Source organism: Zonotrichia leucophrys, chromosome 1A (genome assembly GCF_028769735.1).
Source record: "Zonotrichia leucophrys gambelii isolate GWCS_2022_RI chromosome 1A, RI_Zleu_2.0, whole genome shotgun sequence".
NCBI lineage: Eukaryota > Metazoa > Chordata > Aves > Passeriformes > Passerellidae > Zonotrichia > Zonotrichia leucophrys.
The window spans coordinates 303,478-319,204 of record NC_088170.1 but is presented as its reverse complement, the minus strand read 5'-3'; the positions used below and the strand labels follow the sequence as shown (position 1 = coordinate 319,204).

At 42.4% G+C, this 15,727-nt stretch overlaps 1 protein-coding gene across 2 annotated transcripts in view; it reads right to left on the bottom strand.

Moving 5' to 3' along the window:
• The window catches only part of ETNK1 (ethanolamine kinase 1), a 38,115-nt gene that overhangs the window by 14,664 nt on the left and 7,724 nt on the right, over positions 1 to 15,727 (bottom strand). The window contains exons 2-8 of one of the 2 annotated variants that reach the window (XM_064734380.1): positions 14,926 to 15,185; positions 14,170 to 14,310; positions 13,326 to 13,468; positions 7,572 to 7,655; positions 5,994 to 6,154; positions 4,011 to 4,084; positions 2,136 to 2,473 (exon numbers count right to left, since the gene is read on the bottom strand). In XM_064734380.1, the coding sequence (XP_064590450.1) occupies positions 2,401 to 2,473; positions 4,011 to 4,084; positions 5,994 to 6,154; positions 7,572 to 7,655; positions 13,326 to 13,468; positions 14,170 to 14,310; positions 14,926 to 15,185 (936 nt within the window). In that variant the 3' untranslated portion in view covers positions 2,136 to 2,400. Of the gene's footprint in view, positions 1 to 2,135; positions 2,474 to 4,010; positions 4,085 to 5,993; positions 6,155 to 7,571; positions 7,656 to 13,325; positions 13,469 to 14,169; positions 14,311 to 14,925; positions 15,186 to 15,727 lie in introns of those variants that run through there. The other variant, XM_064734389.1, reaches the window with a different exon arrangement.

Below are 15,727 nucleotides of genomic sequence, written 5' to 3'. Positions count from 1 at the left end.
AGGGCTGGCACTGTTTGCTACCTGCCTCAAAGTGCTTTCACAGGCTCCCTCCACAGGGACAGACTGAGCTGCACTCAGGAAAAGCTTTGGTTCTGCGGAAGCAAACTTCCACTCCTGCAGTTATTGCTACTCGAGCTGTACAAACACAATACTACTGACAAAAACTACAGTAACTCCAAACCTAAGTAGTACTGGTACCTGAAAAGGGAATGTGTTCTGCCATTGGGAAACTTAGGACCTGTCAGCTGTTGGATTTCCCAAGACCAAATGAACTTCACAGCCTTCTTTCAAAGTATTTCATAAATACAAAGCAACATTGTCAGAAATAAAGCCATTGCTTGGAAAAAATAGTAACAGAGTTCAAAAATCTTTAGCAATCTTAGTTCCAGGGACATCTTGCTGAACTTAAAGGAAATACAAGACAGCAGGGTATTATTCATCAAATGTCAGTAAAGTCCATAGGGAGAAAGTACAGAAGATTAAGGACTTCAGTGCCTTCATGAGCTCTAGCAACATCCTTGATAACTGCTACAAAGTAAAAGATAAATGTCTATTTAAGCTATTTGTTTCAAATCAAAGAGAGTTTGTCCAGTATAGTAGCCTCCAGCTAATGAAAACCGTTACCTCACTTCAAGTTACAAAAAAACTCCCAGCTCTCCCATTTGTATAAAGATTTTTAAGGTTTTGACTGAATAAAAATAAAATGAAAACATTCATAGATTAATACAAACAAGAGGAAAAAAATCCTAAACGGTGCTTTTGCAAAACAACAGGATACCATTGGAAATGGTCTTTATTGGTGAAGATTTTTCATTCACATGAGTTGTCTTTGTCCTGCCTCACTCCAAGCTTCTGTAAAGCACACGTGTATGCAGGCGTGTACGTGCTATACACACGTACACACACTGCCATGTGCCATAAAGCAATTCTGAATAAATATCTTTGCTGGAGTCTGTACAACAGACTCCCCAGCTAAGTTTGTGTTTGCATGTGCTCGAGCACACGCCAGACTTTGTACACGTGGGCACTTATGTGACCAAAGTGCAAAGTTTTTCAGAGTATCAGAGTCTGCCTAGCCCCAAACCGCTGGCTGGGCTTGAGCTTCCTGCTGTGGGCTCCTTCCCAGCTCCTGCCCCCAGCCCCACCCTCCCTTGCACAGTTAAAGCCTCTTTTCCACACAAACTTATGCATTGTTAGGTAAACATTTTCTTTTCAGTTAGCATTTTGTAATCCAGACCATTCTTGGTATAATAGCTTTAAGAAATAAAACGTGTGAGATGATCAAAGCCTCACTGCCAAAGTCATACGCTTCCCCATAATGTCCTTCACACTGGAGGCTTTCAAAAGCAATTTGCTGACAGAAAACAAAAAAGAACCACCAGACATACCAGAATTTGCACAAGTACGGGCCAGGCAGTTAAGACTTAAGATCCAAGGTGAGAAGGGACAAAGCAGAAGGCTGTCATCGGTACAGGAGCCGTGAACCTGTCTCGAGGCTCACCAGGAGCTCTGCTCTCCTGTCTCGGGTCCAACAGTCCGTTCTGCCACTGCAGCACGACACACACAGACAGCAGAGTTCACATCCAGGACCAAGTTGCAAAAAGGAGGAGAGATTTGCAATAGTGGTGCTTTGCACTAAGAGTACATGTAATAAACAAGCAGCTTTCCCAGAAGCTGGGCAGGCTGTCCGCCCAACACCAGCGGCGGGTACAATATCCTCAGAGAACCTTGTGGCCACAGAACTTCAACACTTCTACAGCCCAATCCAGACCAAAAAAAATCAAAATGTTATTTATCATTTCAACAAGCTGCTTGATTCTTGTGCAAAAGAAAAGTACCATTCTATGGAAAGCTACCTTTAAAAAAAAGGGGGGAAATAAAGATCATCCTAACCTTTCTCTGCAGCTACACCACACTAGAGATATCACAAGTCTATGTCACTCCTTTTGCTCACAGGCCTCTAAAAGAACAAATGTCTCTGACATGTCTTCTTCTGCATAAGTGAATGCAACTTCAATAAGTTGTTAAATCCTTTGGAACAACTTCACTGTCTGCACCCAACTTTAACACAAACCGATGAAAGCAGCAATGGAATCATGTTAAACGTATAATAAATAATTCACATACAACATATGTTAAATTACAAAGAAGGATGAAATTGCCATTTCTACAACTTTTGATAGATTTAGCAAGTTTCTAATCCGTTTTATATCAACAGCAGTACGTATGTTCTTCATAATAAATTTAACATTGAAGGACTGTCTAGAGGCATTATTTATAAAGCAAGAACCACCAAGTGAGCATTACAGCACTTCAACAAATGTTTAGCTTTTTTCCAGTATCTGTTCTGAGAAAAGATTCAGGGGTTGTCTATCCACTTGGTAAGAGTCCTCCTCTTGGTTACTCGGGAAGAGTTAACGCCATGACCTCCAGTTTCATTTTGAAATACTGGTTAAACCGAACAATTGCATACCTGGTCAAAGGGAGAGAGACATTCCAGGTTAGGAACAGCTAACTCTTCAATGACAACAGCCATGCTAAGCAGGACTAGTCAAAATTCCACTGACCCAGCACCCTGTTTAGAAAATTGACTCTTAGCAGCTGCCAAAGGAAGAAATTAGGAACAGAGCAATGATATTATTGAATACATTCTATAGAATATATTCTTCTCTACTACCCCCCAGTCCCAGCCTGCAAAAGAGATGCAGCTCCAGGATTACCAAGGGTAGAGGTTTAGTGTTTGACTATTGTTAAAGGATTGTCCCCCAGGTGCAGTGCCACAGGAACTGGATCCCCATGGTCACACAGAGGTGCCAAAGCTGACACGAGTTTGGGGCTGTCCCCAGGTGCAGTGCCACAGGAATTTGGATCCCCATGGTCACAGAGAGGTGCCAAAGCTGACACGTGCTCGGGACTATCCCCAGGTGCAGTGCCACAGGAATTTTGGATCCCCATGGTTACACAGAGGTGCCAAAGCTGACAGGAGTTTGGGGCTGTCCCCAGGTGCAGTGCCACAGGAACTGGATCCCCATGGTCACACAGAGGTGCCAAAGCTGACACGAGTTTGGGGCTGTCCCCAGGTGCAGTGCCACAGGAACTGGATCCCCATGGTCACACAGAGGTGCCAAAGCTGACACGTGCTCAGGGCTGTCCCCAGGTGCAGTGCCACAGGAATTTGGATCCTCGATGGTCACACAGAGGTGCCAAAGCTGACACGTGCTCGGGGCTGTCCCCAGGTGCAGTGCCACAGGAACTGGATCCCCATGGTTACACAGAGGTGCCAAAGCTGACACGTGTTCGGGGCTGTCCCCAGGTGCAGGGCCGCAGGAATTTTGGATCCCAATGAAAACACAGGATCTCCCAATCTCCCCAGTGTTTGGGTTATCGCCGGTGTTCTCCCGCCCTCCAGCGGTCACTGCCGGGTACTGCAGCCAGTCGGGGCCCACGTCGGCCCTACCCACAAAATTGACATTATCCAGCCCAGAAAACCCCAGGTGGGACCTCCTGCCAGGTAAAACGATGAACCCTATCACCTGGCTCGGTCCCCAATGGAGAAATTAATTCCTCTGCTTGTTGCCATTTTAAAAAGGCCAGAGACACAGATCATGCAATAAGTAATCAAGCTCTTTTGCACTATACCCTTGACTCTCACTGCTGGAAATGTAGGTCTGGCACCTGACAGCACACCTTACTGACCACCTTGGCATTCATGCCTTTGTCTCCCCAGCAAAAAACACTTGATTCCCAAAAGCATTATGTTCCTTGCCTTGTAAACCACGTGCTTTAGCCCAGGGCACATAATTTAGAGAACTCTCAGCAACAGAAAACGCTGACAGACATGTTTTGCTGCCTTGCTCTCCCTTACAAATGAAGAGTTTTACTGTATGGTCACAAGGTCAGGGGTGTTGCTCTGATCTCAGTTTCTGACAGCTGGGGTGTTGGAATAAATGGCCCCACAAGTCCCTTCCACCCTCTAGTATTCCATGATTGTACACAGCAAGCACACTTACCCTAGAAAATCAAAATCAATGGTGGAATATTTGGCTTGAATTAGAGCCCACAGTCCCCAAAAGAAGTGTGAAGCCTGAAAGAAAAAAAAAACAATAGCAGCAAAAATTAATCTTATCTTAAATCTAACACATTAACATTCTCACAGAGACAAAACTTCATCTATAAGAGAACACTCAAACCCCAATCTTTTCGTCAAGTCATTTAATCTCTCTTTACCAAAGAGATTTATAAGCAGTATTAGAGAATAAATTACTCACAAGCAGACAAGGAAATCCAACTGATTGCTGTTTGTCAAGAGAAACAGTGTTCCATTTATAAACTATGTCACCTATTAACATGGTTGCATGACTATATACACCATGCTAAAAAATGCACAGAAATGTAACCACCACCTCTACTGCTGTAAATTTCTATTACTCCACATGTATTGAGCTCCAGTGCAAACAGGAAATGCCTTATGAATTGTCAATTACACCCTTAGACCTGTACAATTACACTCACTTTCTCTGCTGGCTTGGACAAAGAGAGATTTAACGCTTTAAGAAAAGCTCTATTTCATCAGCATTTACACAAATTTCTCATCTGGTCCAGACTTACTTGCATTAGGAGTCCAGAGAAGCAGCCTGGAGGCCTCTGCTCACTTTCACATTGAAAGTATGGATCATGTTAATGACATGGTGTTAACACACCTCAGAATGAACATGTGATGGCCATAAGCTCAGCAGTGTCCTGTGGAAGACACTTGTGGACAGACCTTGAGCTTCAGCAGATGAACTGCTCATACTAATAACCTAAATGGCTTCCTGAGGCTTGCAAGGAACACTTGGCCAGGAATTTAGCAGCCATGCAGGGACACAGCTGAAAACACCTCAAAACAGCAACTGATCTGTGCCCAAGTGAGTCCTGTACCTCTGGTTCAGACAGCTTGGCCAGAGAGCTGCAGTTCATCACTCTACACCAACATCCATGAACTTGTGTCAAGTTTTCCCTTAGCAAAGCTCCCCACATGACCTGACACAGCAGTCAGGGTGTTTGTGCACAGGTGTTCTACAGGCAAGCCCTGACCTGCTCTCTAAACACAACTCCATCCCCTTAAACATGACTATGGCCACTGTTAGAAACTGACCAAAGAGTGCTATTTATTTTCAAACAGGCCCCCAGCCTGCTAAACTGCAGCTCCAAGTGTCCTAAATGAATGGGCCAGCTGAACTGGACAGTAACAACCAACATTGTGAAAGAACAGCAGCACACAAGCCATTGGTTTTAAAGCTGGTTTAATAATCAGCTTCCTGTGAACTCCTGTTCCTCACTGCAGCCAGGGGCTTGTGCCAGAAAACTCAGGGAATTACAGTAACAGAGGAGTGCTTGAATCAGTAGGAAAGAGGACTAAAATAAGGCCAAAGTGGCTGCTTGAGCCTTACTCCTTCTACAAATGTTATCCTCAGAAGAGAAAACATAAAAGCGCTTTGGCTGAAACATTTCCTGTCACGGCATCTAGGCAAAACAAGATCAGCAAGATTCTAGAGTGACCTACTTATCTGCAAAAGACAAAATGAATTAAATCCATATATTCTACTTTAACAGAACGTTATCATCTTAGCTTTTAAAAAGCTTTTTAAGCTTGTATGTCTTCATGAAGCACTACCGTGTTCTTCTGCCTTGTCACCACTACAAAAATTCAAAGACCCACCATAAGCTGTGGCCAACTTAAACTTGCCAGGCCAACAGAAATCCTCACTCAAAGCTCATCTCCTCATTTTCTGAATGTGCAGTGCTTCCTTCACCAGGAATATTCTACAGAGAATATTTAATAGGCAACAGAGAAGCAAGTTTCCATAGAAGAGCAAAGCTTTATTTCTCATGGAAGTTTTCTTTACATGTCAGTACATTCAAATTCAAGAAAATAGCAACTACATTTCTTCAAAGAATGTCAGGTTTCTCTGCCTCATTTAAAATATTCTAATCAAGTGTTTGTTACTCACCAGTGCAAACTGATTGACTTGGACATACAGAACTTCAACTTCTTTTTCACTGACTTCCGTGCCAAATCCTTTGTATTCTTTGTAGGCCTCCAGGTAAGATCTCAGCCACTGCTCCTGTAATTTTCTGTTGGGATAAAGGCTGTAGTCTACCTCATTTACTCCTAGGAAAAGACAACACTATCAGAACCTTATGTTGCATACAAAGACCATGAGAAACCCTTAGCAGTACCATTAGTACTACCACTAGTAGTCTCATTTCTGTGCCCCTTCCCACCCAACACACAGGCACAGACTGATGTGAACAAACAACCACATTTTCACTTAACCTCACCTTCAATTACATGCTGCCAAGAATGTCCCACATACAAATCAGTGTTCCACATTACAAATTTATGCTTTCAGCCAGAGAGAGTCTGCCTGTATGTTGGGATTCAACACTTTGGACTTTGAGAAAAAGCTTCAGAAAAAGTATTTGCTTTATGAAACAAAACCCTTCACAAATAGATCAAATATGACACATCTTGTAGGAAAAGAGACTTGTATGCCACAACATCCCAAGCCAAATCCAGATGCATCCCCAGTTATCACTGAGCCCACATCTGAAGAAAACTTCCTGTGATTCTGCCTCTCTCCTCCACAGGGCGCTGGTAGGATTAGGAGCCTGTAAATAATTTCTATCCTATTTTTCTTCCTATACTGGAGGTGCTTAGTCACAGGCTGTAGGGAGTCTGCCAGGAGCCCCAAGCCTGGATCACATTTTCCTTCCACTATCACTCTCAGGGAATTCAGGAATTCTCATTAATTTAACTTGCTTTCCAAATCTTTAAATTACCAACTATACAAGTCAAATTACCAAGCACACACTCTGATTTTTTTCTTTTTTTTAAAGTTATCTAAACTGAACATTGTTTTGAAGCAATTGGTAGATTAGGGCTCTTCATTTCACCAGGGTGTGCTTTCCATCTGCTCTGATCATTATGCAGGTTTTCCCTGCTGCCCCATGCTCTGAAATAGTACAGCACACACACGGGGTCATTTCTCCCTTACGGAGTAAGGGGAATGAAGGAGCACTTGCTGTAAAAAATTTGAACTAGTTAATAAATTACTCTAAAAGCACCATATTGCTAAAACCCCACCTTTTCCCTATGACACAGTCTGAGCCTTTACTTCTTGTTTTGGGACAGGGCCAGTAGTTGGTGCACACACTGAAATCCACCCCCAAACACAGCATCCTGCCTTTGGCACTGTGCAATCCCACAGGACACTGTCACCTCTAGAGTGACAGCCACAGCATCTCAGCACAGCGGGCTGTCTGCTGGGCCACCCCACAGGGGGACAGGGTGGAAGCTGTGGGCTCTGAACTCATCTAACTATCAGAACACAGGATGTGATGCTTCCAGCCCTGGCTTACAACACCTGCAAGGGAAGGGCACAGCTGCTCTGCACAATGACACAGCCACACGTCCTGGGCTGACAGCTGTAAGCATGCAACCAGATACACAAACAAAAACAGGAATGAGGTTACTGGGGTTTTTAGTAAAACCAGCCAACTCTCACACCTCAGAAACCAATTCTCACCTGCAAACTCATTGAAGTGATTTCCAATGTCATAAGCCAGGTAGTTGTAGCCAGAGTACTCATAGTCTATGAACTGCACATCACCTGTGTGAGAGACCACAGCAGCAACATCAGAGAACACATCAAATCAAGCACCAGCCCTGATCCTCTGGTGTCCTTTGAAGAGTTTTGGGGAAAACAAACCCTCTTGTACCTGGTTGTGTGCACTCAGACATTTCAGGGTAAGGCTGTGACTTCCACAATATGAGATATTTAAAGGTAAACATTCATTCAGCACAGCTCTTAAATTTAGAGCTCACAATTCTCTATGCCTCGAGTATGAGGAGAATTTCAATTTTAAATTCTACCACATGAGGGCCTCCCTCACTCTCAAAATGAGAAGTACTGGAGCACATTCTTTCTTTAAACTTTATGTAGAAATAGCAGATCAATTTCTCCCTGACTACCAAGTAACAGCCCTGTTTATTCATCACACAACTGTGCAGCCACAGTGCACTAGCACATTGCAACACACTGATGCCTCCTGTTTCCTCTCCACTCCTACAAAGCAAGATTACTCCAAACTTGCTTTTTTTAGGCTGGATTCAACCAGCCCCACAAACCATCAGACTGAGGTTGCCAAAGGTACCAAACTATGCAGCATTGTGCAAACAAGGGCTGATCAAGCAGCAAACACAGCCCCAAATGTTTCCAAATTCTGTTCACCTGCACTGAAGCTGGGGAAAACGCATTGAAGCTGCTCAAGAGTGTCCACAGCACATGGAACAGTCAAAATGTAAATGAGATTGATCAGGTAAAACTAGAGCTCTTGTATTATGAGGGAAACCAACAAAAATACTAAAAAAAACAGGTAATTAAGCAGTGGGTTAACATAAGATCTGTTTGCACTAGAACATTAAAAAGTAAAACCTTAGATTTCTCACTGCTACACTGAAATATGTAATTTTCACTATCACACCCTTCTCTATACTCTTTTTGTTATCACTACCTGCATTATTTAATCAACAAAGCACTCATTCTATTATAATGAACACTCTTTTAATGTGACTTAAAACTCTAGGCTAAAAAGAAAATCATGAACAATGTTGAAATTAAGCACATTATGTATGTATTTCCTAGACTAAGGATTTTAAGTGCCTACTACACTCCCTCCGTAAGATTCAGGAATATTGTACACCTCAAGTAAAATAGTTTCACCAACGTCCTGACCAAGTTAGCACAGAAGAAGTGTGTTAGAAGTTTCTTGCAAAGCCAGTAAAAATCCCAACCCTGGCTAATGTCCTGCTACACAGGTCATCTCCTGAGCCCCTTCTGCCCCCCAGACATTTAATATCACTTGTATTGAGAAGTTTGTTTTCTTCCTTCCTCACCTAAAATCCAAACACAGCAGGTGAACGCTTGCTAGTAAAATATGGACATAAATACTTTCAATTTTTCATTAGCAGATTTCACCTAGAACATCCCTAGGTGCCATTATGAATTTTTAATTACATTTAAACAACTTACTTCCAGATATAAAGAATATTCCACAGAAGCAGAAATTGAAGCTGACAAGGTATGGGTGGGGCTGTTACCAGGCTCTGCCCTCACAAAGGAGGAACAAGGACAAGCCCAGCCCTTGGGTACCAGATGGAGAAAACCTGGCAAACTCCCATTTGATAAGACAAAAGTTCAAAGCAAAAAGCTTTGCATTTGCACTGATCCATTTCAGACTCCTACTACTGTGCAACTCAACCTTTTAAATTAATTTATGCACAATGGCTCAAAATAAATCTGCACAGTTCTTTCTGTAAAACCGAAAGCAAAAACTTTGACATTTGCTGCTTCAAAAATGTGCACTATAGATGTACTTATACATATAAGTACATACACACACATACATCTGCTCTGCTTTAGGAAAAGCAGAAGAAAGTTAGCAGCCATTGTTTAAATAATCAATGTGTTTTTAAAGATTTACTGCAGTTCATAGGAGAAAGCCACTTCTAAGAGCCCTGGCTTACATTACTGGCTTCGCAGCTGTTTCAAGGTTTCCAAAAGATGTACAAATTGTACATCCCGTCAATATTCCTGAGAGCAAGAGACACTGGTCTAAGTGTCTTTGTGCTTTACTGAAATGAGAAAACTTGAAAACAAGCTCTCTGGAGAAGCGACTGCTATTGACAGAAACAGGCATGTCAAGAGTGGGGAATACTTCAAGCTGAAGCACATTTCCTTTTTGCAGGCATCTCCTAGGGCACACAACATGCAATACGCCCCACAAAACCCACAGGGAGATGCAGAATTCACTGGATTCCGTATCCCAGAAATGCACTTTTACATAGACCAAGCAGGAACCAAGAAAGCACCTCTGGATCTCCTCAGGGATCTGACAGGTAGGACACCTCTCTTCCCAGCTGCTTTTCCTTTCCATGGTTCCACAGGGAAAGCATTCCCCTGCCAAGCTGAGGGATGCACCCTGAGCTGTGTCCCATCCTGCTCACTGAGCCCCTGGAAAACAGCTCAAAGTCAAGGATCTGGGCTAGGAACACGCTGGGAAACTCACAAACAGCTCACCCACCCAAAGGATAATTTTAGCTGTAAATGCCCAAAAGAGCTCTGCAAAACAAAACAGATTTTTAGATCAAAAGCAGAAGCCTCCATCTTCAGAAGCACTGAGCACCCACACACTCCTACCAAGGATCACAGAAAACATTGGGTGGGCAGAGGGAATAAACAGAACAAAACTATCCATCTACCTACAAACATCTCCCTGCCAGCTGATTTTCATATGTGCAAAAAGAGCACACAGAAACAGAAAAACCTCTGATGCTGGATCTTGTTGAACAGCAAGTGTCTGAATACTCTTAAAATATCAGGTATTTTTGGAAATTCCCAGGTCACGCTGGGGAAAAAAAACCCCACAACCACAAAAACCAAACAAATGTAGGAGCATCAGAACACAAGGTCTATAAATAAGCAGCACCAAGATTCAAGCATATTTTGAATATTCCTGATGTCAAAACTGCAATAAAAGCAATGTGAAGTGCTGAACTATATCCTTCAAGGGGTAGATGACAGTGATAATTATAAGTTATGTAAAGTACCACTTGCAGATTTCCATATCCTGAGTGACTGAGAATGGACATTAGCAAAACAGCAAGGGGCAGAGTTCTCTCAGCCACAGCAGGAACAAATTCAAATCAGATGAGTGAGGCTCCATTAAATGAAGCTAACACTCAACATGCTCTTCCAGGCTCATAAATAAGGACAGGAGACTGATTTTCCTTAGAAGCAGTATGTGGTATGACTAGGATTTGTCTTGCAACTCTGTAAACTTGATGGGAATTTAATGCAGAGGACAAGGCTAAGGCAAAGCTCAGGTACAAGCCAAAATTATTCACACTGCATTGGACACAAGTCCCAGTACATCCTGATAGTCTGTAGCTTAAACACATCCCCATACATCCCTCCAACCAGTAAATGTGCAAACTAAGCATTCAAAAAAATTGTAAGTACAGTACTACTAAAACAAATAAATTATGTTTCCTTTGTGACAGCTTCTGAAAAGCCAGACAATACTACCAGTTTTGCAGATTTTAGTGAGTAATAAAGAAAAAATATGGTAGTTAATCTAGAAAATCCATTTTCTTTTGTTTACAGTTTAGAGTCACCAAGGTCTTTTGGACACACAGAGGCTTTTCTAGATGGAAGAGTGAATTTAGTAAGAGTATTGCATTCACCAAAAATGTTAACTACCTTCAGACAATTTGATGCCATGCCTAGTGCAGCTCATCTTTGAAAAGATTACATGTTGTGCTCTTTGACAATTTTCTTTTATACCAAGGAAAGCTTTTGCTCTGCTAACCACAATTCCAGTTATACACGTTTCTTTACAGTTAAAGCTGAGCTTCCTGCTGATGCTCTGTAAAAAGTGTGCCATAAAAAACAGCTTCCAAATGACAACCATCCTTTCTACAGATGGTACTGAGGATTGGTTACTATGAGAGTGGTCCCTGCTGTACCCAGATTGCACAAGTTTCACAACACAGCACACGCACAGCGCTCAAACATAAGTTCAATAATATATTTACTTCACATTTCCAAGTGTTTCCTCAGCTGTTTACAGCTTGCTCGAAGCCTCAGTACTTACAAACCTCCCTCTCCCCACCCAGCCTCCAAACCCTGAACACTCACACACTTTTTACTGCAGCATTGCTCACAAGGGATGCACTGCTGGCACTGTTTCTCCCCCTTTCTGCTTACAAAAAGAAAAGCACTCTGCATTTGTTTTTCCAATTAGGAGCTTCAAGCCTATCCACCACAACTGGGAAGTTTCTAAAGGAATTCCTCAGATCCTTTTCTTTTTGTTGCATGCATCTGCTATGAAAAGTGACTCCAAAAATTACTTTTATCTCAGTGGGTCTGCTCTGGGATGCTAAAACCTAAGGTAATTTCAGCACTAAAAAAAGCCACATGGTAAAAAGAGATTTCGTTTTGGTACTACAGTATCACAACTCCAGGTGTGTGAGACCACAAGTCTGCTCTTATGCTTTCCCCCCTTTCTCTGTTTAAGCAGAGCTCCAGTCCATCACTGAAAGTCAGTAAAACCTCTCAAGCTTGGTACTGAACTCACAGAATTCAAAATCTATGTTGCTAGCATTGTTAGGGTGCATATACACATACAGACATATATAACTGAAAGCAATTCCCTTCAAAGGGGGCATTACTCAGAGGGAAACTTGGACACAAATCACCAATATAGTTTATTCCCTCAGTTCACATGGTGATGCAGAATTCACACATGATGCAGAAATGTCTTAGCACATAGAGCAGTTTTCATACTGGAACCAGCAGCAGCTTGGTTTTGTTCCTGTTCTTTAGGAGTTAAGGCACATAACTTACATACCAACAATCCTACTCAGCTGGCACAAAAATATGCAGCTACTAGAAGGAATGCGTCATCCTTATTTCAGGAGAAAGCCTTGTAATCTGATTAGTCACATTCAGCTGAGCTCAGGTATTTGAAATGGGAGGAAAATTGTGTATTTTTACTGCACAGTGGCCATTTTAGCCTCACAAGTTTGCCTTGTTAGGTTTAATTCCTGATGGATTCCCTTAGTAACCGAGCCCCTAACCACTAAAATCAATAAGCTGTGGGTTTATATGGAAGCTTTAACAGCTCTCAATAACATGAACTGTGAGTTACATGTATAGTAATAGAAACACAACTGTAATTCATTTTTGCCAAGATGTGTGCTGCCTACAACTGTTTAAACAAAGCAAGGATCTACAAAAGGAATCTTTCAAGATGTCTGTGTACCTCATGCAGAAAACAAATGGAGCTACTGAATGTAGTAATTAATATCACTAAGATACTTCATTATCAAAGGGTATTCCCCACAACCACACACCAGGACAAAATGTTGCAGGAGACCATTTCCATGTTATTTTCTATACCTGCATGATCTTGTTTTCTTCCTAAAAGCTTTATACACCCAGAAGAGAATTAGCATTCAGTTAAACACTTTGAAGCCCAGGCATACAGGCAAGCTGGGGATTAACAAATTCACAAGGTCATTAAAGAAAAGCAGGAACACTGATTTTCTTCCTCTATACAGTAGCATACAGATGAGAATTAGCTAATTAAGCACAGGTATCACTGCCATTACACTGGGTCTCCAAAGCTCCCACTAGCTCACCCCAACAAGTGAGTAAAACACCACCACTGATGCAGCGCAGCAAGTACAGCACAAAGGCCTCACTACTCACACCTACCTCTCTTCTTGTTGTAAATAATATTCTTACACAACAGGTCGTTGTGGCAGAGCACCACTGGTGATCCTAAATTTGACAGTCTCTCCTTCATCCAGGCCATCTCCTCCTGAAGAACTTGAGGACTCGGAATGTCCCTTAAGAACCTTTCCAGGTGTAAGGAAACAGAGTTAACATTGAGCACTCTGGGCTCCACAGCAAGCATTTGTAATGAAGCACTTGTCTCTACATTCTCCCTGCCAATAGCCCAACAGACCCTCTCCCAAATCAGGGCACTCTTGCCCAAGCCACAACAGCACTCAAATTACGACACTTGTTTTTCTCTGTCCTCCCAGAAAACAATTTTCTGAAGATTATTTGTGCTGTAAACACAACAGCAGCCCAAGAATCAAGAGCAGGACATGAATACACTCCCACACATCTTAAAGGTGCAAAGATTAACAGAATTACTGCATTATTTCATTCACTTTTTGTTCACATTCCAGTACTTACTCCAAGAAGAACACACAACAGCATTAGGTACCATTTCTATCTGTACTGAGGAAATCAGCACTAAGTTTTAGTCTAGTCACAGTATACACTTCAATGGCCATTTTGTCCTCTACATTTCTACTTACCTATTCATGTTCACTCAGTTTTTTAACAATTTGATGTTGTAAAAGAACAAACACTTTGCTAGAGCATTCTTTAATTACAATGCAGCAAGTCCATGATTTCAAAGTCACATGAAGAATATTTTTAAGCTGATGTCTACCTTCTGAGCAACACAAAGTCTGATGATATTGTACAAACACAAATTGCAGCAGAAGGAATGTGAAGTCTGGAAAAAACATGATGAAATACCCACCTTTTATTTACTTCCTCATCTGCAAATTCTGTGGGTATGAGAGAGAAGTATTTCCCCATTTTCAGCCACAAATTGGATTTAGGGATCCATCCATTGTGTGCATGAATAGTATGGATTTTAGCAAGCTGTCTAGCAATGAGTCTAAAAAAAATTAAAATTAAAATTAAATTAATGTTATTTAGGGCAGCACATTTCAAGACTCAGAATTCATTAGGATCACTACCTGTGTGTAGGGAAGGGTTGGAATTCAGTTACAGCACACAAACTTCACCTGCATTTACAGTCTCCTCCTGCTTATTTTTCCAAGTATTGATTTAAATTAGCTGCTATTTTTAGGCAAATACATTTCAGCACACACATGAAAAACTAAAATCTTTCATCATCAGCACTTTCTGCTCACTGCTAACAGATTAAAAATATCACTTCTCAGTGGTATCTATTCACAAAAGGAATGTCTTGGAAACAGCTGGAAATACTTTAAGTCAAGCCCCCTACAACTCCAGCACATTCAATGACCTCTGTAATGGTGATGTGCAAGTGTCACACAATAACCAGACCTTTAACAAGTACAGTGTTCTGCGGAGGCAGCAGGGATCACTGCTCAGCACTCAACTACCAGAACTCAGGCAGTGTGAGCATCAGCTTAGCACAGGCTTACAGAAATGCACATTTTCTGCTCAAACTCCAAGCGCTTCAGGCCAGGCAGAACTCCCTAAACACACAATGAAATGAGATTTCACAGAGTTTGGAGCTCACCTGAAGATGTCAGGGTTGCAGACGTGCTCGGGATCCAGGGCCTCTCCCTGCATGAACTCGTAGCACAGGCCGTTGTTGAAGGTGCAGTAGAGCTGTGGGGCACAGCCGTGGGCCTGCAGCACTCGGAAGCTCTTCACCTCCTCGTCCCTGTCCACCAGCAGCTCCGTCTTGTTCCCGTAGATGCGCACCAGCACCACATCGTCCCGCGTGTCCCCCACGTAGCAGCCGATCAGCTTGTTGGTGATGCCATCGGTGAACAGCTGCAAGGCACACACAAACATCACAGTGAGTGACCCAGCTCTGCATCCCCAGCGAGGAGGGGAGCGCTGAGTTATTGGTGAGCCCACCATGAGCAACTCAGCTCTGCATCCCCAGCAAGGAAGGGAGTGCTGAGTTATTGGTGAGCCCATCAGTGAACAGCTGCAAAGCACACACAGTGCAGAGAGTGACCCAACTCTCCATCCTCAACAAGCACAAAGGAAATGCCGAGTTATCCCTTAGCTCCCCAAACACACGTTTACTACACTGAGCACTAGCAAATAAAATTTTAAAGACAGGAGTATCATGAAGAAAACACTTCAGTATAAATGGGGGGTGGGTTTTGTATTTACAGTCATGGCTCTTCTTCCACTCTGTGCCCTCAAAACCCTAACTCTTAATTCAACCCTCCCACAAAACATCCTCACAGTAAAACAAGCAAAAAGCAGCTTCGAGTTGGATAACAAACATTTTCTAATTGTTAATAGCAGTGAGGTCAGAAAGCCAGCTGAAGAAAGGAAACCAATTTATCAGGATCAGAATA